Source organism: Lepidochelys kempii, chromosome 6 (assembly GCF_965140285.1).
Source record: "Lepidochelys kempii isolate rLepKem1 chromosome 6, rLepKem1.hap1, whole genome shotgun sequence".
Classification (NCBI taxonomy): Eukaryota; Metazoa; Chordata; order Testudines; family Cheloniidae; genus Lepidochelys; species Lepidochelys kempii.
The window spans coordinates 46,650,620-46,677,537 of NC_136385.1; the positions used below are offsets into that span (position 1 = coordinate 46,650,620).

Here is a 26,918-nt window from a genome sequence, read left to right on the forward strand (position 1 = left end):
CTGAGCCTGACCTTTCCCTCCTGGTCTCTGCCCTCTGCCCCCTTCCACTTCTTCCCAGCCTTTTCGCTCCTGCTAATGAGGCTGGCAGGTGGGGGCAGTTCCCAGGCAAGCACTGGTTATTCACCCAGTCCCAATCCATTCCTCCTGATTGGGGCTGGGGTGGCAGGAGCTGATTCAGGGCTTTCCTAGCAGCACCCTGCCACACACCTCCCCCCTTAAGCAACCGCCAGAGCGGGCCTGGTTTGGCCCCTTCTTCCCCTGCTCTGGAGGTTGCCTCAAGGAGGTCCCTGGGGGCTTTGTAATGGGATTTGTCCATCCCCCAGCCACAAAAGGCACACTGGGAAGGGGGTGGACTGCCCCACAGGTCTACAGCTACCCACTGGTCCTCGCACCAGTCACAGCCTTTTGGTTGCTCTACTGGCTGCTCCCTCTTGTTGTCCGGCAGGGAAGCCAGGTGGGTCTGGACCTTGCCCCGGCCACCCGGGGCCTCAGGCACAGTTGTCTGGCCCAGGGGAGTCTGGCTCTCCCCTCCTGGAGATTCCACCTCCAGGCATTCCCTGGGGCCTTCCCCCAGGGTCCTCAGACTTCCTTCCCGGTGGGGGGGGGGTTCAATAGTGGGGCATTCCTTCGATCCCTCGCTCTCTCCCTCTCTTCTGTCTTCACTCAGGCTTTGTCGTCTAGGATTTTGCTCTGTCCTCAGGGGACCTGGGTCCTCCCCCTCACCGGGGCTGAGGGATGTAGGGGTTCCCCCTCCCTTCAATGGGGTCTCCCCACTCTTCCTGATGGAGGGCCCCCTCCCACAGCCTCCTTTCCCCTTTGGGATGAGGCCCCAGGCTGTCCCCAGGACCATGGGGTACAGCAACTCCTCTACCACCCTCACCTGTTGCCAGGCAAACTGGTCCCTGACCTCCAGGGGCACCTGGGCCACGGGGCAAGGCCTCCAATCCCCATGGATTCACTTGAGCATCATTTACACCCCAGGGATAAACCATTGTGGCTTCATCAGCCCTCTCTGAAGGAGGGTCCTGTTTCTATCCAGGAAGTGGGCAGGCAGAGCCCATCCACTACTAAAGGACCTCCCCCAGCCTAAGGGGAGGATCCACAGGTCCGGGATTCCAAATAATTGCAGGGGACAACTTCAACTAGTCTTTGAAGGAGAGTGTGGGCTGAAGCTGGGTCCACTGAGCCCCTCTGGGCTTCCTCTCCATCTACATGAGGATGGTGACCAGTCCTTGCCCCAGCTTCTTCCCACCACCATTTGTCCAGCCACAAAATCTGGCTAGCCCACATTCCATTTCTTGGCAGTCCCAACATTTGTGTCCCTGCCGCCCACATCGCCAGTAGACCAACTGCCCCGGGTGACTACAGGCCCCCTTAACCTCCTCTTTCTTTTTCTTCTCCTGAGGGGAAGTTCTCAGGGTTTCTTTCCCCACTCCAGGTCCCAGTCCGTCTGCCCCTCTTTACAAGGAAAGTCCACCTCCACATATTCCTTAGTCAGTTTGACAGTGGCCTCTATCGTATTTGGCTGGTGCTGCCGGACCCAGACTTGCACATTTTCCAGGAAGCCATGCACAAATTATTCTAAGATCACCTGGTCCATTATCTCTCCTACCATTTGGGTATTGGGCCTTGACCACCACATGGCTCAGTCCGTGATCTTCTGGGCAAAAGCATGGGGCCACAAACCCCCTGTCCACTGTGCCACCCGAAACTTCTGCCGGTACTTTTTGGCTGACAGTCCCATCCAGTCCAGGACTGCTGTTTTCACTGCCTCATAATCTTTGGCCTGTCCATTAGTTAGAATCATGTAGGCAGCCTGCGCCTCTCTGGCCAGATAGGGGGCTAGTCTTAGGGCCCACATCACCTTGTCCCATCTGGCGTCCATGGCTAACCATTCAAAAGTGCACAGGAAGGCATCAGGGCCATCAGCGGGGCCCATCTTACAGAGACCCAGCCCTGGCGTGCAGTTGCCATTACCTCCCGGAGGACTCACCAACCACTGCCGGAGCTGCTGCTGTGCACTGGCCTGCTCCCTGATGAAGTCCTGGAGAGTCTTTTGTTGCTCTGCCTACCAAGCGAGAAAGGCCGGTCTCTTGGCCTGGTGGAATTGCTGAAAGGCCTGCAGGGTTTTCTGCAGTTCCTCTTGCTGCTTTGCGAGCCACTGCACAGTTCCCTCCATGCTTGGGTTGCCACTCCATGGTGGTGGCTTCGAGTTCTGGACAAGCCCCCACATGTGACAGGTTGCATGCCATGCCCCACTGGATTCAGACCCTTTGCCCTGCTCCTTAAAGACTCAGGAACGCTCCAAGCTGGTGCAACACACGTGCTCTTTAGTTTGTGTCCGTTCCCACCACCAGTTTACGGCTATTTACATGGCTTGGTCTCACACAGGCCTGACCAGCAACGGACTAGTAGGCTCTTTCCTCCCTCTGAGCCTCACCTTTCCCTCCTGGTCTCAGCTTCAGCTCCTCCCCCTCCCCTCAGCCTTTTAGCTTCTGCTAATGAGGCTGGCAGGTGTGGGCAGTTCCCAGGCAAGCACTGGCTATTTACCCAGCCCCAATCCATACCCCATGACTGAGGCTGGGGTGGCAGGAGCTGATTAAGGGCTTTCCTATCAGCACCCTGCCACATAAGCCATCTCTACTAGGCCACCAATTACACTTTCCCTTGGGTTGTCACTTAAGATAAGTTTCACTGTATTGTCTTATGTGTTCTGATATTCACTTACTTAAATTAATCAAACTCCAGCTAATAACAATACATACATACACTACAATTTCTTTGTGCATTGTTTCTCTCATACAGTAGATAACAAAACACTCCAGAGCAGGAATCAGTTTCTCCTAACAATCAACCTTTCGAAGTGAGTCAAAGGGTGAAATCAGTCTTCTTTCACAAGGGAAAAGGACATGTACTTTGCAGTGTTGATTGGCATGGTTGCCTGATGGCCTAACATGTTTGGGTCTTCACTGGAATATATTTTTGCCTGTAGAACTGAATATTGTCATGATAGACAGGAAGTGAGGAGGAGGAAATAGTTTGGAAAATCTGGGATTAGAGAGAGAACTTCGACAATAATCCCTGAGGCCCTCAGTAATCTTTTTTCAAAATAAAGGTCCAAATTATCTCCACACTAGTGCAGGTGGAGAGAAGGTAAAAGGGTATCTCCCTCCATCCCAGTGCTTCTGCAATGAAGGCAATCAAGGAATCATTAAAAAAGGAATAGAGAAATAAGATGGAGAATATTTTATTGCCCTTATATAAATCCATGGTAAGCCCACATCTTGAATACTGTGTACAGTTGTGGTCCCCTCATCTCAAAAAAGATATACTGGCATTAGAAAAGGTTCAGAAAAAGGCAACTAAAATGATTAGGGGTTTGGAACAGGTCCCATATGAGGAGAGATTAAAGAGGCTAGGACTTTTCAGCTTGGAAAAGAGGAGACTAAGGGGGGGATATGATAGAGGTATATGAAATCATGAGTGGTGTGGAGAAAGTGAATAAGGAAAAGTTATTTACTTGTTCCCATAATATAAGAACTAGGGGCCACCAAATGAAATTAATGGGTAGCAGGTTTAAAACAAACAAAAGGAAGTTCTTCTTCACTCAGCGCACAGTCAACCTGTGGAACTCCTTGAGTGAGGAGGTTGTGAAGGCTAGGACAATAACAGGGTTTAAAAGAGAACTGGATAAATTCATGGAGGTTAAGTCCATTAATGGCTATTAGCCAGGATGGGTAAGGAATGGTGTCCCTAGCCTCTGTTTGTCAGAGGGTGGAGATGGATGGCAGGAGAGAGATCACCTATTAAGTTCACTCCCTCTGGGGCACCTGGCATTGGCCACCATTGGTAGACAGCATACTGGGCTGGATGGACCTTTGGTCTGACCCAGTATAGCCATTCTTATGTTCTTAAGGCTTTCTGCTCTCTGGGAGTGCAATAGAGTAGAGATCAACAGGGTCTACAACAGTAGGAGAGTTTCTGGGCAAAGAAGACACCACCCTGCCATTTTCACACCAGGTATGGGGCTATGGTGGAAGAGCTGTGGGGGAACCTGTTGTGTGTGGTGCCAAGGATCTCAGATTGCCCTTACAGTAATCAAGATTCGTCCACTATCCCTAAATGCTGGCTCCTAGCTACATTAAGTGTAAAGTTTTCAATAATTTCCATCTGAGTGGTATACTTCCTACTCCTCCCTAAACAGCTCATATCAAGAGCTAAAACTGCATCCTTCTCTCTAAAGTCCAATTTTGTGATTTTCTTTCCCATGTGTAACAGACTGATTACTGAATTTCCATCTCCCCATATAGATTAAAAGACAATTAGATCAAAAATGAAATAATATTTGTAGTAAATTTCACCTCTTTTCCAATTCAAGGAATGTCTGTGAAAAGATCTTGGCTTTTCCAATTTTATTAGTTTTTCAAAATTATTCCAAAGGTTTTTTCCAAGAAAGCTGTATTCTTATATCAATGGAGATTTGAAATTCCAGCTCTTCATTGTAATTGGTCATATAAGTCACATGGTTGTTCCCTGTTCCCTGATTGGATGAATGTAACTCTTCTCATTCCCAATTAAAGAAAGCAATCAAATGTATGCTTCAGTTTAAACATACACTCAGAGATTTAAGCATGTACTTAAATGCCACTGCTGAATAGGGATGCTTTCCTGAATTGGGACCAAAATAACATGATAAGAGTCCTTGCCGGAGGTGAGTACAAAATTTGCTTTTTCTCAATATCGGAATATATGAGATTAACATTTATTTTGGCATATTTGTGGCTAGTAAAACTTGATTCCTTTCATGCTCTTGGGAAAGTAAACAGAAAATGAGACCAACTATATCTGAAACTAAATCAACGAAAAATCCAAATGGATATTTGAAGCTTTATTTTTTTTGGTCATACTATTCACCCTACTCTAATACGGACATTTTGATACTTTTTTAAAAAATGGACAAATGATTAAATGTTTGTGTGTTTTTTAAAAAATGTAACAGCAATACCAGTCAGGAAAATTTGAGTCAAAGGGGAAAAATGCATGGGGTTAAAAAGGTGTGGAGGCTAGTACTTCTGTTTTAACAATAGCACAAGATTTATCAAACCTTTCAGTGCAAATTCCAAGCTTACAAGGGAACCATCTGCAGAGGAAAAAGGCTATTATTTCTTTAAGGACCCAGGGTCTTATACAGTATGTCTGTACAGCAGGGCTATAAGACTCCAGTGTAGACATTTGGGCTCAGGCTTGGGCCCAGCTCTGAGACCGTCACTCATTGCGGGGTCTCATAATAGGGGAGAGACTAGCAGGAGAAGGATTATTGGCCTGCTAATCTCTCGTAACACGGAAGAAAAGGACTGAGGTGTTTTTGACCCTGACCTCCAAGCTGTGGAAGAAGATTGGAAAACTATTAGAGATGCCTGGGAGGAAATGGCTTAGTTATGAAGGGTTTTCTTCTGAGTTTTGTTTGTTTGAAAGACTTTGCTGCAAGTCTTGGGGGAGGCAGGCAAAAAGGGCCATCTGGAACAAGCCAGATCATAGCGGCAGCCTGCCACAATACTGAATTCCCTCAACCTCCATTAACTCCAATAGGACTTGAAGATTCTCAACACCTCTCTGGAGTCCCTCCTCACCTTACAGTATCAGACACTACAATTGTGAGGACACAGTGGGCTAACTCCATCCCTTGGTATAAATCTATTGTGTTGTACAGAGTTGTACCAGGATTTTATCTGGCCCACTGGATGTCCCGTTATTCTGTTCTGCAAAATAAATTTGCATGACTAGCATAAGTACTACACAACTGGAATTATAATATACATCTCTCATTTTAGCAGGCATGTTTTTAAAAGAAATACCTGAAGTTTTGTACTTACAAGTTTGTACAGAATGTATATAGATGTTTTTTCTTTAGTATGGTGTGGCATTTTCATTAACAAATCTAAATCCCAATTTATAGCTGATAAAATTAATAAGACAAGTTTGAAGACATAAAATATCATTTTTCAGTGTTCCGGGGAGTATGCAGACTTTATATTAATGAAGGCAAACACAGCAATGGCATTTGGCAATATTCCAACCTCTGGAAGTCATTTGAATCATGGTAATTGCAATTGTTTAGTTTCTGTCCTCAGTATATTGATCTGGGGGCTCTCTAAATTCAAGTGTCATCTTATTGCCATGGAATGTTATTCTCAAACAGCATTAAACTTGTCACAGCTATTTGGACTTTTCATGATTCCTACTGACATGTCTAAATTATATTTCAAAATTTCTACAGATCCTAGTTTTCAGAATGTGGTGGAAACAGGTGACTTGTAATTAAGAGATTTGTTTCTCTGGACATCACTCCACCTCTGACTGTTATTTTCTTAAATTTTATAAACTGGGCTTTTAGTCTTCAAAATCAGGTTTGAATTTGCTTCTTACTGAATAATACGTGTAATGTTAAGACAAAGAAAAATTGATTTGTAAACCCAGGGGGAAAACAAAGCCTGTCTTTGAAATAGACCTTCTATAAATCATTTTTATTTTATTTTATTCTGTGTACATAAAGTACCCTTACTGCAAAGCTGACTTAAAATAGAAAATTGGAATATGAACTTCAGCCCATTAAAACAATACCTAAGTCAATTTAGGACTTGTCTATTCGGACACATGGAAAATTAAGCCAAATTAACTAATCCACTTTAAATTCACACTTTTAGTTATTTGGATTAACTTTCCTGGTGTCCCCATCCACGCAGAAAAGTTCTAAGAGTCAGCTGTATGGTTCTTTCATCAAATAGCATGGTTCTTTTGGAGAAGAAATTAATGGCAATAGCTACATTTCAGGCACCATCTAAACCCATGAGTTTTAATTTACAAACCTTACTTGCACAATTTATATTTTAAAGCTGCAGTTCTATAGAAGATGGCTCCTTTGTATGTAAGAGATCTGCTCCCTGTATGTATACAGGGTCATACCTGTTGACTTTAAAAAAATCTAAACATTTGTTATTCAAGCAGACCCAAGAGTGGAGTGAACTAGATACTATCTAGGTAGAGCATCATGAACAGGATTGTTGACTAAATTCTGATTACTTACACTTGAAAGCCATAGGAATGCACAGATGTCACTGAAGCAAGGATTAGAAGGCAGTTAGCGGCAGAGGTTTATATGTGGACATAGTTTGGCTTGATGAAATTTGATATGATGATACGCAAGAAGAAAATAATTTAGCTTGATTTGGAATTCCCAGGCTGAATTTGCAAGGCTGGCCGTTGGGGAAAAACATCTTTGTACTTGTAAAGTGAGCACATTTGATAATGGAAATCATTGAGACATAATCCACACAGAACCCTACAATGTCATGTTTAGAGTGTCACTTTTCAAAGTCAAAACACATTTTCAGCCTTTTGAGTTTGTGGGAGGAAAATGGTACATCTTTGATCACTTTAAAGAATGATCAGATAGTGAGAATCATTTCCTAGATTACAAACATTTCCACGAGGTTTTCCTGATTTCATTTAAGTCTGAAATTGACATGACACATGGAAAATAATATGGGCCCTTATTCGGAGCAGCATAAAAACATATGCGTAACTATAATTAAATGAGACTTAAGCATGTGCTTAAATACTGCCCTGAATAGAGTGCTCTCCTAAATCAGCATCATGGGTCCTTGATGCTAATGTCATAACTGACACCTCAAACTTTGCATTTAATGTAGTTTTGTCATATGACCTGCTTCTCCTTTAAAATTTGTCATCTGTTTTATTGACCTTTTTAATGAAAATACTTTATTATATTACCTGCTGGCACACTTAATTTTTTTTAGTTAACCATCACAAATTGGACACATTTCCATTTTCTAAGATACATTCATAAGAAATTTTGTTTTTCCAGATTTGTACCTTTAACAGATTCTGATTTGTCCACTGCCTTGTAACATGTGTAGTCATTTCAATGCTCCTAGTCTGATCTATTAGCATTTTCCATTAACTTTGGAACAGTGTAATGATTATACAGGCTGCAAGGCAATGCAGAACCAGGGTCACCATAATTATTTTCTAGGTAATAACTTGACTTGTTACAATACATATGTATCCCCCTTGTTAAGATTGTTGTTGTGTAAAACCCACCTGTGACTATCAGTAACTTTTTTTTTTCAACAATGATGAATAGGATAAAAGGCTGAGGTTTTAAATCTGTCTGAGGAATTTAGATGCACGATTCCCATTAAAATTAATTGATAACTGGGCCTCCTAACTCTTTAGGAGGATTTGAAAATCTCAACCTAAATGACCATACCTGATAAGAGAGAGTAAAATGTCTTCCTACAGTACAATATGTGGGTGAGAGAAGATGGCTAAATGCATGGGTTTGCAATGCCCACAAACATGTTATCGACCATCCAGAAAACTAAACTCCACTTGTGAATATGTAAACAGTTAGGATATTTAAGATATTTTTCTCTAGCTGTCCACACATTAAAGACATCACCTAGAGCAATGAATCCGTATTTGTTTCTTAAAGGTGCAGTCTTGAAATCGATGCTATCAAGTATCTATAAAAAGCACCCCAATCCCTACAGCTTTTTCCACTATTTAAATGCAGACTGATGGAAAAATCTGGTCCCATGCACTTAAGGGCAAAATGTACTTTTCAGATCTACCTTGCGAGATGTGGTCTTTAATATGGAATTCCTGACAGATTACATTATCCTTTTTCACACTGCTCAGCTTCATTATTTATACATACACTCTGCATCTTCTCTGCTTTCCTACTGGATGCCTAAAGAAGCTCTTAGCCATGACTGCTTTATCTTGCAGCACATACTCCTTTTCCTACTGTCTTTTTCAGTATAGTCAGGTCCAATATTTCTGTCTGTCTCAGATTTTTACAGAATTTAATGTCATTGTTGTTTCTGGAATTTTTACATCTAATTGTGCAGTTAACATAAATGTACCTGCCAAGGGAATGACATCTGTGGGAATTCCCCCCACCCCACCCACACACACCTGAGTAAGGCGCTATCACAATTCACATAAAACTTAAAAATGTCTTCTTTAACTGACAAAAAGGTCAACAGGTTTCCTGTGAAAGCTTGTTCCACTGCTTAATAACTTAAAGTCAGTCTAATAAAATGGTGTTCACTGACTGGTGTATCTCTGCTTCAAGAAGCGGATGACAGAGTTGTAGGAATGGAAGTAGACAACCTAAAAAAATAAACGTAGGCAAACAATCCAGAGGAGACAAGAAAAGGTCCAAGTCTCACATGCTGTCGACTCCCACTATGGTTGTGCATTCTAGAAGGAGTTTGAATAGTTCCATCGGCAGGAAAAGCAAAGACCTTAAAAGGTACCATAGCCATATCAAGGTACAGATTCATCACAAAGTCTAACACACAAAATCAGTGTGGCTCCCTTGTGCCAACCACTCTCAGAGACAGGCCATTGGACAAGATAATCCAAGGCATAAACTAGTTTGACAATTTCTAGTACACTTAGATTTTAGGGTACCACTGCATCCATACCTGTAATCCCTTTCCCATATTAAATCATGGATCAAATCTCACTCTGGCTTCAGAGTCCAATTAATCTGCTGTTGAAGATTTCCACAGAGGATGCAGGTAGAAATCTTCTAGGTTATGGAACTGCTCTCTGGCTGCTATTTCAGCCATGGGATTGCAATGGATCCCATGGCCAGTATATTTCTCTTCTGCCGACAATGGACCAGCACAGTTTTTTAACCACCATCCAAAAACATTCCTATATGCTAGTACTGTGTTCCATAGACCCTAAGAGTCTGCATCTCCCATATAGGTCCCCAGATCATGTCCTCGCCAGTTTGGCAGCAGTCCTTCATAGTAGAGGAAGGTAGCAAATGAACTTGAATGGGACATAGGTTATTTCATTATTTGATCATAGAACAGCAGATAGTGCTACCTTCTGTCAAACTAAGGGTTACACTGGTAATTTGAATTCAGTCTGCAGAACTATAGTACAGGTCAAATGTTCAGGTCACACAGGTAAAGTGATACTCACTGCTATCACTTAAAAAACATGGTAGATTGGTGATTCTTATAAGTACAGGCAAAGTGCTTGAACCATAGAATTTTGTCACACCAGGATCAGCTGTCATTATGGATTCAGTCTCCAGGACAATGCTTTTACCTCTTGTTATTAGGATAGCATCTGAGAGTAGTAGCCTCCTCCATTAAAAAAAAAAAAAGAATTAAGTCTAAGAATTTGCATGGGAGTCAGAAAATAACTGCCACTTTATACATAGTACATGAGGTCATGTGTGAGGAGAGAGCTGATAACTCATGAATGGCTTAATAGAAGAATTAAGTTACCTGTGTCACAGGGGCATATAAATCAACTGTTAGAAGAAATGTGAGTGTCCCTACTCCCACTGTGATTCCATAACTATTTTAAACCTCTTCATTGTAAAATATGATTGGATTAGGTTTGTCCTGTACCAGCTAATTTCCTGAATGCTTAAAATTGCTGTTGTACATTAATTTCTACATTGCTTTTGTTTGGAATTGAATGGAACAATCTGTTCTATAGAATTGTTACTCTCGTTTCTTTCACATGCTCCAACGCTAATATGATTTAACCTTGATTATTATAAAAGAGGATATTCAGCTGATGAAATTAAAAAAAACCCACTGCACTTGATTAAAATGTTTCTAGACATTTTTATAGACATTTAGCGGTTAGTGACAGAAAAGGTTTACCAAACTACCTAGTCTATCTCCCTGTCCGGACCAAATTGTTCCTTACTGTATTTTTTATGGTGTTTCAGCCATTCAAGTTTCATAATGTCTCAAGCAACAGAGCTCTCACCACTGCCTTTGGGAGATACTTCTAGGGTCTGTTAGGCCTCATTGTTAGGAAACATCTCTTTCCCTCCCTCCCCAGATTCAGCCTACATTTTTGCTTTCTTATTTCCTTAATTTTGCAAATTCTTGCCAGCAAATCTGTCAGCCACAGTTTTACTGACTATTGTCCTTTTCTCCTCCTGCATGGTGCTCTGAACTAAAAAAAACATAAGGAACCTTAAAAAAAAAAAGAACACTATCCAGGTTGGCAGGCATGAAATCTGACCTCTTTTTCTTATTCTGTTTTGCAAAGTCTAGGAAAACCTGGCTCTCTGTATTTAAAAATACAGTAATGCATCAATACCCGTATGACAAAGTGTAAAAAGTTGGACTGCATCCTGAGAACCTCTTGTGGCCTGAGGTGGCTCTGCAGCACGCTGCAGTTCACTCAGATTCGTCAATAACCCCACAAAATCTTGTGTCCTGGGTTGTGGTTTATTAGCATACACACTCAGAATACAGTCTTTTTATCCTCTCAAGCCTGAGGTCAGCATGTCTTCAAGTTTCTAAGCTGGGTACAGCTTTTCATCCCAGGCTCTCCCCTTAGCCCATCCTTTAAGCATTCCCTGCTCTCTTCTGAGCATCCACTCTCAGGCCTTCCTACCTGGAGTCTTTCCCTGCTGTTTATCTCTGCAGGAACTCTTAGGCCTTTCTACCTGCTTCTACATGCTCACAGTCTAAGTTGGCCTCCAGATCCAAACCCTTCCTCTTCCTGCCTCCAGGCAAGGATCTCCTGCAGGAGCCTCCTGCTCTCTGCAGCCTCTCCCACAGTTTCCTGATCTCTATCATGCCCCATTGCAAGACTATTAAATGAAGAACAAGTGGGATGGCCCAGTTCCTCCTTAAAGGGCCCTGTCCACAATGCGGGGGCGACACTGGGAAGAAGGGTCCGACCACTTGGAGCCTGAGAGCGTGTGGCCACCGCCAGAGCAAGTGTCCAACCCACAGCATCCCTACAGCACAGCCAGGGCCTGAGAAGAAGGCCTGGGACTTACAAGGAACAGACTGTGAACTGCCATGACATTCCAGACACATTGTTTGTGATGTTGCCTGCCAGAGAGCAGGTTGATGTGTTTCCTTTAACCTTTCCCATTTTTCCTTATTCTTTTTAAAATTAATTGTTGATTAAATAACTTGCATTTGCTTTAAATTGTATGTAATGGTCAGTGGGTCAGAGAAGTGCCCAGTGCAGAGAGAGTACCCCGCAGTAGCCCCTGTCCTAGGTGACCACAGCAGGGTTGTGGGTCGAGCCCCCCAGGAATCCTTGTTGGGGTTACAAGGACTCTGCCAGACAGGAGAGTGGAAGGGGAGTCCTCAAGGGCAGGGAGGCCACTGAGTAAAGGAAGTAGGAGTGAGAACTCAGATCCTTTTGCTAGCCCACTTCACCGGGGTAGTACAGAAACCAGGAAAGTTCCCCACAAAGCAGGACTATTCCCCTACTTACACAATGTTAGATCCAACATGCAGGTTAGAGCCCATTACACAGGGCTCAGTTTCTCATTTTCATGATTCTCTATTTGTGATGCAAGTAATTTTAAACAAAAGAAGAATTGAAGAGACACCAAATTTCAGTGAAACATAGTTAACTTTGGTACAAAACTGAGTGAGGTTCTTAAAAACAAGGGACATTTGAGAGATGTCCTTGAGTCTAAAAATTCCACTTGTGTTACAGAATATTTTGGGTGGTGTACAACTAAATTCCCCTGTTGCTCAGTGAAATTAATCCAGAAGAGCAGGAAATCCTTGACAGGAAAGGAGGAATTGCAAGGATTCTGGATTGCATATCTTTAGTTCCACAAGTGAATCTTTCCCTTCTACCAATATTCTTGAAAGGTGCCATCGTTAAAACATTCCATCAGGACACCTCACTGTGATGTATCACTTTGATGTGCTATTGAGAATGATCAGCCAGGCTGATGATCTATTTCAACAAGGTATCACCAGAGCAAACTGTCATTCTTGTGATATATTAGTGAAATAAATCATCTGATGGCTACACACAGATCATATGTTTCTCAAGAGATAATAGTGTTAAGGGTAAGAAGAATGCTAAGGTGAAGTGGAGACAATAAAATTACAAAGTATATATATTGAGAACATGAAATGTGTCAAACAGTGGATGCTACTGACATCTAGACAAGACAGACAGGCAAATTCACATTCAGAACTACCTACCTTCCGTTCCAGCAGTGGGTAAATACCAGATTGTATCTGACTTAAAGTAGGGTGAGAAAAGCCTACCTTAACATTATCTGAGAAGCTATTCCATGGTCGCTTTGATGCCTACAGGAGCACAAATGGTCACTTCTTAAAGAGGGCTGTCCTACAGGCTCAGACCTAAAGCTAGTTTGAGAGGATTCTAATTTGGATAGATTGATGGAGTCCAACCAGTTATCAATCCTCTTGTAGGATACCCTTGTATCATAAACGGCCAACAAGTGGGTTCTGAATGGGCTAGACTTTAGATTGTTAAATTAAGACATATCCTCTACACAGTCTCCTATAACTGCAAAATTATCCACTCACCTTTTGATGCAGTAGGGGAGTCCAACAACGGTTGAATTTGGTCAGACAGATTTTTCTTGGCATATGGAATATTTCCTTTCCTGGTGGCTCTATCTTTTTCAATAACCCCGAACACATAATTGTGCTATTACTATAATCTGGAATCCTCTATAATCCAACATCCCTTTCATATGCAAATTCATGGTTCAAGAAAATCCTCACCTGTTGTTAATCCTTTTGGAAGATCTCAGTTGATGTGTGCTTTAACAGGATCGTTAGTCAGCTCCTCAGTCCACCAACAGAGTTGGTTTCTTCCTTTCATCTATCCACGCTGGGGCATGAAATCTAGACCCTATCCATCTTTACTGAGATAGCACTCTCTACAGAGAGAGCCCAGTTGCCTGATTTGTGCTTTGGACAGCTTGCATGACATACCTCATGTCCTGGGCTGGAGCTCTATTCATGGGAACAGAAACAGGATGACTTAAATGTTAAGGGAATTTTTACAGGTGTATGAAGGGAGCATTGGGGCAATTACAGCTGGTCAAGCTATTCAGTATGAACAATCATGACAAAGTTAGTCTCTGTTTTGTGTGGCACATCATTTCCTACCAAATCCCGATTTCACTGGTATTCTGCCCACTGTTAGCGCATATTTGCCTAATAGTCTGGATTAAACATTTTCACTGAATTGTTCTCCTACAGTCTGAATCATCCCCCAAAAAGTCAACAGAAAGTTCTAATTAACTTCAATGGATGCTTTGACCAGCTTTTTGCCTGTTATCCATTATTTGTTTTGAGCGACTGCTCAGCTTCTGCTCCCTGATTATATGACTGAAAACTTGTAAAAAGGAGAACAAAATTCCAGTCTGGATTTTTGGATGAACACAACTTCATACTAAAATTCATGAAGCTGTTGGGACTAGTGAGGAATAGATGACAGCTATCTAAATACTCGTCAATATGGTAAAAAGATTCCATGAATCACAGCAAACCATTCTTACTGCTATTATTTGTGAAAAGATCTTATTAATTATTTTTGTTTCACAATTCAACCACTGATGTGCTAGTATCTAACTCCTATGGTTAAAAGACTTACAACCAGTTATCAGTTTCCAACTATAGGTTAATTTGAGCAGATCATCCACAAAGAATAAAGTGATTGTGATAGTCTGCAGGATTCATGTCTTTTTCTTTCAAAATAAACTTTTCATATTCACCTAATTTTTGATAGACTAACTGATTTTTCAGGGGCCATTGTTATCTAGAAAAGGGATGCCAAGTCCTTAATGTAGGTGATAATGTCAATGGAATGGAATACTGCTGGTGTCACAGAATAGTGGTCTCCATTCTCTATAAAATTGCCAAGGCAAAACTGATGCACTTATCCAAAGTTAAGTGAAGGGTACATTATGTGACAACAGTTTACCCCAATCTCTTTATTTGTGTTCTACCAGATGATTAATGTAGATATTGTCACGTTTTGTGATGAATGTTGGTGCATTAGAATGACATTTGTTCACTGTGCATTATTACAAAGCTGCACTCCGACTGATGGAGAGAACAGACTTATCCTAAGATTCATCTAATCAAAAAATGGCTTATTCCAAATACCAATATGATTTTTAAAAAGAAACAAGTGTCATGTAAGTTCATCAATAAGCTCCTCTCTAATTGATATATTTTATATATAATCAATTATAACCACTGTTGCCTTTAATTTAGGTCTAAAAATGTGATTAAATCTCCAAGAACTCATAATATATTAAGATAAATAATCATAACAAAAATAAGTAGTGCTTATATAGTACTCTGCATGTTCAAAGCACTATAAAACCATTAACTAATTAACCCACACAGCAATCCAGTGAAGCAGGAAAATATTATAAAAGTTAAAATGAATGTGACTGTGGGACTACCTGGTATTCTCAGTAATATTCAGTGCCGTAGGCCCCTTTTCCAAGACTGCTTATTAAGTTGTCAACTGTGGTGATAATATTTTGCTATATTAATAGCATCTGTTGGGAACTGGACTGAGACACACCAACTCTTTGGGAGAGGGCTGCTGCATTTCAGACTTGGGTATATATATACACACACACTTCTGTGAGAGTCAGTGTCTTCGGGGCAAAAGGTGCTATACATGTGTAAAGAATTACAGGCAGGGATTTTCAAAGGGGGCTTAAGAGACTGGGGTGCTTACCACCAATATAAATGCATACAAAGAAGGTTACAGGAGGTTATAAAAGATTATGGCCCTGATTCTGCACCTCTGAAACCAATGGAACCTTTGCCATTGTCTTCAATGGGTGCAGAATTAGCCCCTAATATTGCAACTTCGTTCTATAGGTTGAGTCTGCCTATTACTCAGAGCCATTTGCAAGGGTATGATATCTTGGGTTTTGTTTGTTTTGGGGTGGGTTTTTTTTTTGTTGGTTTGTTTTCTGCTTTGATTGGTTAAAATCCTTCTTCCTTATAATTACTGAAAATAAATCACCTGCAAGCCAGACACTTTGGAAAAGAAGATGTTTTCTACATACAGCAGACACACTAGGGGATGCTTCAGCTATTTGAAAGATTTATTTCCAGAAAATTTTTTTTAAACTCACTCCATCATCAAATGAAAAAAGCCAATGCTAATGAATGAAAAATCATCCACTCAATTTTTAACAGTTCTGTCCTCGCTCCTGCAATTCACTCTTTTGTACCGGTCCTGGAGCGATAAGCAGAACAGACAGAAGAAACAGTATACTTCATTTTCCCCTTAAGCTCTGACAAAATGGACAACTTCAGAACAATTTAGCATTACATTTTTCTTCACAACACCACACTGCCTTCAGTTTTGTTCACTCCAACTGTGAAAACAATATCTCAGGAGACTATTATCCCACACTCATAAATAACATCTGCCCCTGCACTTCACTCTGCTGCTTCGTATGGAGAATGAACATAGAGGGGGCTGGCCTCAGGATGCCTCTCTGTACTCACATCTCATGTGAGGATCCTTAGGGATATGTCCACAAGACAAACCAGAGGAAGGGAAGTGGAGCCAAAAAGCAGCTGCTCTATGGTGCATGATCTAGCAGACATCTGGTTGGATATTTGTCCTCACCTTCCCTGGTGAGAGGCATAGGAGAGACGCATGACTGGGGAGTTTGATGGCAGCCTGACTTATCAGGGGCAGTACGGGAGACCTACATATATGGATAAGTTCTCCATGCAGAGACCTCAAGATATACAGCTATAGGTCTGTGTTTTCCCTGCAGATTGTTAAGCTGTATCTTTTATGACCCTGCCACTTTGCAATGCTGCCAACCCCTTACCCTTGAGGGAACAAATGAAGGGAAAATGCCACAGGCTTATAGAGATGCACCATTCCTTTTTTCTGTTTTATTGTTTGCAATGGAACAGGATGCTAATGGCCCCAAAGCTATTTCTCGAGAGTGTTCTTTCACTCTTCATTATGTGATTTACTAAGGTAATTCTCCCATGACCCCCATTCACGTCATCCCCAATCAAGACAGTGCTTAACTTTAAGAACATGATTAAACTTATACTTAAAGTTAAGTGTGTATTGAATCAGGATGTGCTTATTTGCTGTCTTGAATTGGGACATACATGCTGCTGAATTTTTTTTTTTTTTTTGCTTTGTTGGATTATTTTGTTGAGCTGAAACTGTCCAGATAAATTACATATTTGGCTTAAGCACAAAGGAAGGTGACTCTAAAATATACTGCTTACTACAGACCTGTATTGGCCAAAAGTAAATTATTGACTTCAGCCGTAAATCACTCTTCTATTCAGATCTTTGAATACAATATGATCATCACAGAAAAAAATGGGGAAGGAGAGAGTCAGAGGTCAGTTCAGAACAGCAGTGAACAGAAATATGTGAGCTCTGGAGAAAGATGAAGAAATGGAAAATAATGTGCATATCAGGGGAACAGCAGAAAGGAAAATATCAGCAAAACAGGATCAAGGAAGCATTGAGTGGACAAAGAAGTTGTGGAGGACAGTGGAATGTTTGTGAAGTCCAGCAAAGCAAGATGGAGCATTAGCGAAGCCTGGAAACAGCTGGAAGAATAAAGGAGGATGGCAGAGAATTGAATAAGTGATTAAGAGGATGAGGGAGCATCTGCAGGAAGACTATTATGTTATTTGCTATTTGCAACTGAAGACACAAAGACATTCTCAGAAAGATCATTGAAGAGGGATTTAGGGATTAACCCAATATGAACTAGTGGAAACTAGGAAACACCAGAGCCAAAAAATACAAAACAAAGCAAAGAGGCGGGTGGGCATAAGAAGAAATCAAAGCAAGCCAGTGAAATACTGAAAAGAATCACTGAAAAGGGCCAAGAAATCAGGTAGAACTTGCAAAAGAAATACAGTGCCAAAATAATTCAGAGGATTAGAAAAAAATCATCGAGTATATAACCCTGTAATCACATTGCAAAATCATAGGTCAAATATATGGTCCTCTCAACTCAATCGTCAACACAACTATCAAAAAACATTCTACATGTAGAAAATATTGCCACTTACAGTATATCACAGGAATCACTTAACAGCTCTGTTTGGGAGTTAGGTACTTCAAGTTGACATATCTTATATATCTCAGTGCTATTTATCCTACATTATGACATTTTTTTTTTGGTCCAGAACATTAACTTGCAGCTATGAAAAGTACCTTTTATGCACCACAAAGCAATTTCCATATAGTATTACTGTTTTTTATTTGAAAACTTCCAGATTTTTAAAAATAAAATCTATTAGTTTAAAATTAATAAAATTAAAGTTAAATACAATATATGTGTTTAACAACAAACTTCCTGTGATATATGTATGGGTATGTTTCACGAATAATACATCTGAAAAACTAGATTTAATAACTTGAGTCAGGCCGTGGAGTATTAACAGTAATCTTTTATCTGACCTAGTGAAATTCTATTATGTAACTGAATGATGATAATTTCACATGAGAAAATATGGCAGTCTCCTTTTTTTAATATCAGGCATATTTAATATAATATTTCTTTAAGCAGATCCTGTATTCATAAACACGAATATAATGCTTAACCCTTATAATAGGAGTATGGGGTTAATTGCTATCTAGTGTGAATTGCACTCCTCACTTCATCTACATCCCTTTTAAACAGCCCTAACCTGTGTACAAAAACACAGTACAAATACTGAATATAAGCCTGAGCCAAAACCCCTGTGGCATAAACAGCAATCTTTCCATTTACTTCAATGAGCTCTGGATCAGGCCCTTAGGCTGGATTTTCCATGATCACATACTATTTTTTCCTCGCATCTCAGCCCGTTCAGTGTTCAGGATAGATGGTACTCAGGGAATGAGACAGCTGTTCAACATTGCTAACCTCATTCCATTAGCAGTCTCTGCCTTCCTTATTAGACACCACCCAAAGACTGCAATGAACACAGGATTATTCATTTCCTGATGGGCTTTTCTATGGTGCTCATCACTGTAGTATCTGATTGCCTCAAAAACATTGATATTTTTCTGTTGTGAAATAAGAGATCATTGTTTTCCTCAGCCATGCTGAACACAACACCATCCACAGCCTCAGAAACAACTCTGACATCATAATCAAAAAGGCTGACAAAGGAGATGCTGTTGTCATCATGAATAAATTGGAATATGAACAAGAGGCTGCTAGGCAGCTCTCTAACTCCACATTCTACAGGCCATTATCCTCTGATCCCACTGAGGATTACCAAAAGAAACTACACCATCTGCTCAAGAAAATCCCTGGAAAAGCACAGGAACAGATCTCTGCAGACACATGCCTAGAACCCCGACCAGGGGTATTCTATTTGCTACCCAGGATCCATAAACCTAGAAATCCTGGACGCCCCATCATCTCAGCATTTGCACCCTAACAGCAGGATTGTCTGGTTATGTAGACTCCCTCCTCAGGCCCTACGCTACCAGCACTCCCAGCTATCTTCGAGACATCACTGACTTCCTGAGGAAACTACAATCCATCGGTGATCTTCCAGAAAACACCATCCTGGCCACTATGGATATAGAAGCCCTCTACACCAACATTCCACACAAAGATGGACTACAAGCCATCAAGAACACTATCCCTGATAATGTCACGGCTAACCTGGTGGCTGAACTTTGTGACTTTGTCCTTACCCATAACTATTTTACATTTGGGGACAATATATACCTTCAAGTCAGCGGCACTGCTATGGGTACCCACATGGCCCCACAGTATGCTAACATTTTTATGGCTGACTTAGAACAAGACTTCCTTAGCTCTCGTCCCCTAATGCCCCTACTCTACTTGCGCTAAATTGATGACAACTTCATCATCTGGACCCATGGAGAAGAAGCCCTTGAGGAATTCCACCATGATTTCAACAATTTCCATCCCACCATCAGCCTCAGCCTATACCAATCCACACAAGCGGTCCATTTCCTGGACAGTACTGTGCTAATAAGCGATGGTCACATACACCACCCTATACCGGAAACCTACTGACCGCTGTACTTACCTACATGCCTCCAGCTTCCATCCAGGACATACCACATGATCCATTGTCTACAGCCAAGCTCTAAGATACAACCGCATTTGCTACAATCCCTCAGATAGAGACAAACTCCTACAAGATCTCTGTCAAACATTCTTAAAACTACAATACCCACCTGCTGAAGAGAAAAAACAGATTGACAGAGCCAGAAGAGTACCCAGAAGTCACCTACCACAGGACAGGCCCAACAAAGAAAATAACAGAACGCCACTAGCCATCACCTTCAGCCCCCAACTAAACCTCTCCAGAGCATCATCAAAGATTTACAGCCTATCCTGAAAAATGATCCCTCACTCTCACAGATCTTGGGAGACAGACCAGTCCTCGCTTATAGACAGCCCTCCAACCTGAAGCAAATACTCTCCAGCAACCACACACCAAAAACACTAACCCAGAAACCTACCCTTGCAACAAACCTTGATGCCAACTCTGTCCACATATTTATTCAAGTGACACCATCATAGGACCTAATCATATTAGCCACACCTTCAGGGGCTCATTCACCTGAACATCTACCAATGTGATATATGCCATCATGTGCCAGCAATGCCCCTTTGCCATATACATTGGCCAAACTGGAAAGTCTCTATGCAAAAGAATAAATGGACACAAATCTGACATCAGGAATCATAACATTCAAAAACCGGTAAGAGAACACTTCAACCTCTCTGGCCACTCAGTAAAAGATTTAAGGGTGGCAATTTTGCAACAGAAAAGCTTCAAAAACAGACTCCAAGGAGAAACTGCTGAGCTTGAATGAATATGCAAACTAGATACCATTAACTTGGGTTTGAATAGAGACTGGGAGTGTCTGTGTCATTACACATATTGAATCTATTTCTCTAAGTTAAGTATCCTCACACCTTCTTGTCAACTGTCTAAATGGGCCATCTTGATTATCACTACAAACGTTTTTTCTCCTGCTGGTAACAGCTCATCTTAATTAATTAGCCTCTTACAGTTTGTATGGCAACTTCCTTGTTTTCTGTATGTGTGTATATCTTCTTACTATATGTTCCATTCTGTGCATCCAGTGAAGTGGGCTGTAGCCCACGAAAGCTTATGCTCTAATAAATTTGTTAGTCTCTAAGGTTGCATAAGTACTCCTGTTCTTTTTGTTATCCCCATGTAACAGATGGGAAAATGGAGGCAAAGAGATTTGCCTTAGATTACATAGTGAACCCACAATGGGCCAGAATGAGAACTCAAGACCCTAATGGCTCCTGACCCTGTGTTCATTCTGCTGGTTCATACTGCCTCACTGCCAAGCCTAGCTCTCTACTGGCTGTAACTGTGTATGCTCAGCACCTGCATGTCAGCCCCCAATATCTCAAACTCGGTATTTAGAAACTGACGAATGTACAAATTAGAACACTGCTTCCAAACCATTGGTTTAAGTGGCTTGTGATTTCATAGGACAAAGAAAAGTCATTTTTGTTTCTAAAGTTTTTTTCTTTACTGAATTTCAAAGACCAGCTGCAAACTATGAAAACATAAGAGCTTCTCAAACAAAGGTCACAAAAATTGTTTATAATGGAAATTGTTAGGTAACCTAGCTACAGGGATCTCTGTACAGGAGGTCTAATTTTCAACTCCATTGAAAACTCCCGTATTGTTTTCTGAATGCAATAGGACGAAAATGAGAATTACAAGTGGTCCAGTAAAAGATATTACCTCATCCACCTTGTCTCTCTAAAGAAAAAACAAAAAATCAAAATTTATGGGCTATAGAATTCACATAAACAACAAAGTGCTGTGTGCTTCCCAAACTGCATGCAAATCTAATGTAATTGGCTGTTGGCCAAATCCTCCTGCATAATGCAACAGAGCAATATTAAAAAGAAGATATAAAAGGGAAGCAGTTAAAACAAAATGCGAGAGAAAAGGAAAGTTAACAGGAAATGTGAAAAAACACACCTCTTCCCTGAACACTTAACACTTCACCAACAGGCATTTTGTATATTCTACAGATGGATCAAGGTTCACTATAACCTTCTTTACCTTAGGATTTTTATTTTTCAATAAATTCCCACTGTTGCAAATAGTAGGTCAGCTCTACTAGTGGTGCCACCTATGTCTCAAAGCAGGTCTAACTAACACATATAGAATACATTTAGTTTTCCTCCTTCCGTATCATGTCTGACTGACACTTTTGTGGCACAGATTTTCAGGATCAAAGAAAGCAAATACCACACAGCTGACTTCTTTGTCACTGCACAGTGTGAGATCAAAGGCTGCTTCAGGAGAATGGCATACGAATGCAAGTAAAATTTACCTGAAGAGCAACTGAAGAAGGTCCAAAAGAGAAGCCGGGACTTCTGAGGTGGTTAGAGACAGCATGCCCATTCCACTCCTCTAGAAAGGGGGGAGGAGCTTGCTACATTCTGCATCCAGCCTGCTGTGTTGGTCCAAGAGGAGGCAGAACATCATCCCATCAAACTAGATATATATGAGTGCAAAAGTCCTACTAGCACTATTACGTATGCTCACCAATTTCAGTCGAGTCCCAGTCTCTCATGTGTTTAGTACACTCTCCTGGACTCGGGCTCACCTGGTTCAAAAAGGGGCTTTCCCCAAGAGAAATGGGGGAGCAGCACTGCAGTACCATCTCCCAAGGGTCCTGTCAGAGGCAAACAGCTTAAAGTTATAGACATGACTCAATGGGAGTCCTGCCAAAGGAAACTGCATGAGGAATCAGGGTATTAACCTTGCCAGCTCTGCCCACCTTCTTGGCTTCACCAGCCAGCCAAAGGATGGAGGGGTCATTGGCAGCAGCTTGTGTAACTAGGCAACATTCACCAGGTAGACTTTCCACCACTGGGGGCCAGAGGTTGGATTTTTACCTTTCTGCTTGTATGAGCAAAACTTCCCCTACATTACCAACAATTTACATCCTTGAATTTTGAAAAGGTGTTATAGTTCATGATTGCATTCCGATATAAGATCAGTTATTTGCATTTTACGGTCAAGTGTATATAATTTGGTCCTGGAAACTTTCTAAAGGCTGGGATTTTCAAAGGATTCTGGAACCTAAATCCCACTGAAATTCAGTGGGAGTTGGGTGTTAAATGCCATTAGGCATCTTTGAAAATCCCAGACTCAACCAATGAGGATGAAAATCATGCCAATGCCCAGACAAGGTCCTATGCTGTGCTCACTCCCCACAAAGTTCAAAGTACCTCCTATGCAGTGCTGTCTAAGGTTCTGCCGAGATAAAAAAAGATAAAAAAGATAAAAAAGAGAGGCTGAGGTCAGGTTGGAGTTAATAAACATATGTCTGCCTAACCCAAACCTAACCTTGACTTCTTTTCCTAATCTGGTTGAACCCTAAGGGATCTGAACGCATTTATCACCTTGAAGGAGACTCTCAGCACTGGACCCTTAGTCTGGAGTGTAAGTGGTGCAGAGGACCTTGGGCAAACCTTCTGCATTGGTATAAATTCCACCCTGAATGATACACCCACACAGACTACAGATTTACCCAAGAACATTCTGAATTTGAGGCGCTCACCATGCTTTAGAAGTAAATGTATTACAAATGTTCACAACCAAAGTGAACAACAGCCTTTATATCTTAAAGGAGGCACCCCGATTAAACAATAGGCACCCTGAGAATGTTAGAGAATGAATAGAATCTAGATAACCCAATAGCATTTTAGAAGGGTTTACTGATTTACCTTGTATCTGAACTATATAAGGCTGATTTTCTTGAGGGGATTACAAAGTGAGAACACTTGTCAAGGCAAAGTCCATTCTTTAAGAAGAGTGATATATCTTGCCTTTTTTTCATTTATATCAGATGTTTAAGTGAAACAAATAGATATTGAAGCATTAATTATATCCCGGCCATGATATTATTAGATACGACAAAGGATACACAGTTTACAGACTATAAGTCAAATTTCATATATATTTTCCTAGAGTATAATTTTTGCTGACTGGGAAATATGCTGTATTGATTCGCTGATAATTCTATTCCAATTTGCCACAAATGGTTCAATAATGCCACATAAATAGATAATAACTATTATAATAACTAGGCAAAATAACTATTATATTTTCTCATCTTTTCTTGCCAATGGATCCTTTTCTATGTAATAAACAAGACAGAAGCCCTTATTTTCTTGGAAGGTCCAGTCACCACAGGACTTTTTTCCTAGCCTATTGGTAATTTTGTTGTGAAAAATGCTCTTTTCCTACTGTGAGCAAGTTCAAACAGCAAAGGGGTGGGGAAAGAATATCACATTTTCTTTTTAATAGAATGAATAAAAAAAATCTGTTTTACTAATTCCCTCTGTATTAAACATTTTTTTGCATCTATGGAAGCATTAAGCAATGCAAAGGAAGACCTATAACATTCTACAAGAACTATAGAAATTGCCAGTCACTATGCCAGTGTATTTTATTTGCACTATAGCTCTTGCTTGTAGTTTGCTATTCTTTCTTATAGTTTGCTTTTCTCTGGTATACTCAGTGAAAAATGGATTGGGACAGTCCAAAAGGTGGGTATAATGTTGGTAGCACAGGAGTGACTGTTTATGCAATGATGTGATGTTAGAGTGGAGGTCACTATGCTAACACTTGGATTAACCTCTATGCATGACCAGTGTGCATTGGGTGATTGTGGATGTCTGAGAAGATTCTGTGTGATCATATATTTGGCAGCATTTGACCCAAACTTTCAAAAACCTCGGCAGGGTAAACAGAAGCTTGCTCAGAAACTTTGTGTGTGTTTCACCAATCTTTCCCCCTCTTTTGCTCTGTTCCATTACAATGCTTGGCAAATATCCAGTTTCTGCAAGAAGGAATCCATATACATCACTTTCATAATTCATGTCTGAACTTCTCTTTTATACCTCCAAAGTGAAGGAAATGATGTGAGTTAAGATTGAAGAATTGTAGCACAGAGAGAGAGAGATGACAAAGATCTGTTAGATCATTAAAGTCATCCCTCCTGGCCAAATATAGGATTTGCTCATCTTTGGATACCAGTTCTTCCTCATTCATAAATAATGTGTAGAATCTCATAAAGTATCTGAATGTAGAAAGCGAGTAGGGAGGAAGTCATTGCTATTTCATTGATTTTTAAGTTCTGCCATGAAGGTATGAAGGTAGTAGAATGGCTCACACTTTCAGTGGTAGTTTGGATCAGTCCCTGAAATAATATGCATGGTGGAATTAAGTTGTATGTCTGTCATCTTTGTGTGAAATGAGAAAGCCCATACAAGAGCGAGTCCATGCAGACCCTTATAAAGGCTTTAACATTCCTCTTTGCAAATTATTTCCACGTAGGACCAAATTTGTATATATTGAGGTTGACTACAACAGTTATTCATTGTGGCTGAGAGTTTGGCTCCACCTTCAAAACTGCTTTGGAACACCACACATAAAATAAATGTATATTAAGGGATCCATAGGGATGTGGAACAGAGACCCCATGCTTCCCCATCAGCTACCTCAGCAACTTGGTCAAGAGCTTCCATCAGAGTGGCACAGTCCCAGAGAATTCAACAGATATGAAACCAACAGAATTCTATAAAATTTTAATGAGGTTCTATAGAAATTACTCTGTACTCAATCAGAATTTAATAGCAAATGTGATTATTTCCATAGTTTTTTTTAACTATGTAGGCCTTGCTGGAGCTCTAAGCATAAGTAAGAATATGAACCAAAGGCAGTGAAACAGAGCAGGCCTGGCCTTAGTAAAATAGCAACACATCACGTGTCAGCTAACCAAGTAAGCACACTTCTGACTGGAGAGGACAATACAAACACACACAAATCTCTCAAGTAACTATGTAAACACATTCATAAGAGATGGTACAGGAGTACATCAACCCCTACCAAGGTAAGGAGGGAATGACAGGATAATGGATGAAGATGCTTTGTTCTAACTAGCAGGTACAAGGATAAGGGTGGTAACTAACATCTGCAGTGTAATACTAACTTGCTTAAAGAAAAGGAGTACTTGTGGCACCTTAGAGACTAACCAATTTATTTGAGCATGAGCTTTCGTGAGCTACAGCTCACTTCATCGGATGCATACCGTGGAAACTGCAGAAGACATTATATACACACAGAGACCATGAAACAATACCTCCTCCCACCCCACTCTCCTGCTGGTAATAGCTTATCTAAAGTGATCATCAAGTTGGGCCATTTCCAGCACAAATCCAGGTTTTCTCACCCTCCGCCCCCCCCCCCCCCCCACACACACACACAAACTCACTTTCCTGCTGGTAATAGCCACTAACTTGCTTATATCAGTGTATAAAAGGAGAAGTCCTATAAGGGGCATCTTCGTACTCACTGAGGGGACAGCATTCTGGTGTGCTCACTGAGCAGGTGTTGTACCAATAAAATAAAAACCAGCAGGATCTTATTAAAGGGAAAAAGGCAAAATACCACATTTATTGTGAATACAGAAAGAATCATAGTAAGCAGTTAGTTATAGCTATAACATTCCATTCAATCTCATATTTATTCACACATTCATTCATACAAACACACACACACACACATACACACACACAGGTTCTGCAAGATTGTTATCATAGTTACCAGCCTTAGAGTTGCTCATGCCAAGCCACTGGCCAGGTGGCCTGGACATGAGGAGGGAGCAGGGCCTTGTCAGATGCTCATCTGATGCTCCTGGAAGTTGGTTTGCAGAATCAGACCCCCAAAATTCTCACTTTTTAGAGTCTATTTTTATAGGAATTTCTTCCTATGCCAGTCTATGGGAATTGCTTCATCATGCTGTTGCTGAATCAATCAGCAGATAGCACATTCCTGACGGCTCCAAGATGTTATCTTGTTCTTTGGTTCTCCCATTCTTGAGGCTGTTGGGTGGATTCCAGTCTGCCCTCCGGGTGGGGTCCTCTGGTTATTTCCACTTGACGCCTTCTTCAGCCGATGGACACTGGATTCTTAGGCTGGCACCTCCCTGATCATTCAGTTATTATCCACACCAAGCATCCA

At 41.1% G+C, this 26,918-nt stretch overlaps 1 protein-coding gene across 2 annotated transcripts in view; it reads right to left on the reverse strand.

Annotated features, from left to right (window-relative positions):
• LUZP2 (leucine zipper protein 2) overlaps nucleotides 1-26,918 on the reverse strand; it is a 332,664-nt gene that overhangs the window by 190,112 nt on the left and 115,634 nt on the right. Inside the window, exon 1 of one of the 2 annotated variants that reach the window (XM_073347817.2) lies at nucleotides 22,216-22,292. The exons of the other annotated variant lie outside the window; for it this stretch is intronic. Within the exon in view, the coding sequence (XP_073203918.1) occupies nucleotides 22,216-22,286 (71 nt within the window). The 5' untranslated portion in view covers nucleotides 22,287-22,292. Of the gene's footprint in view, nucleotides 1-22,215; nucleotides 22,293-26,918 lie in introns of those variants that run through there. 2 annotated transcript variants of the gene reach the window in all.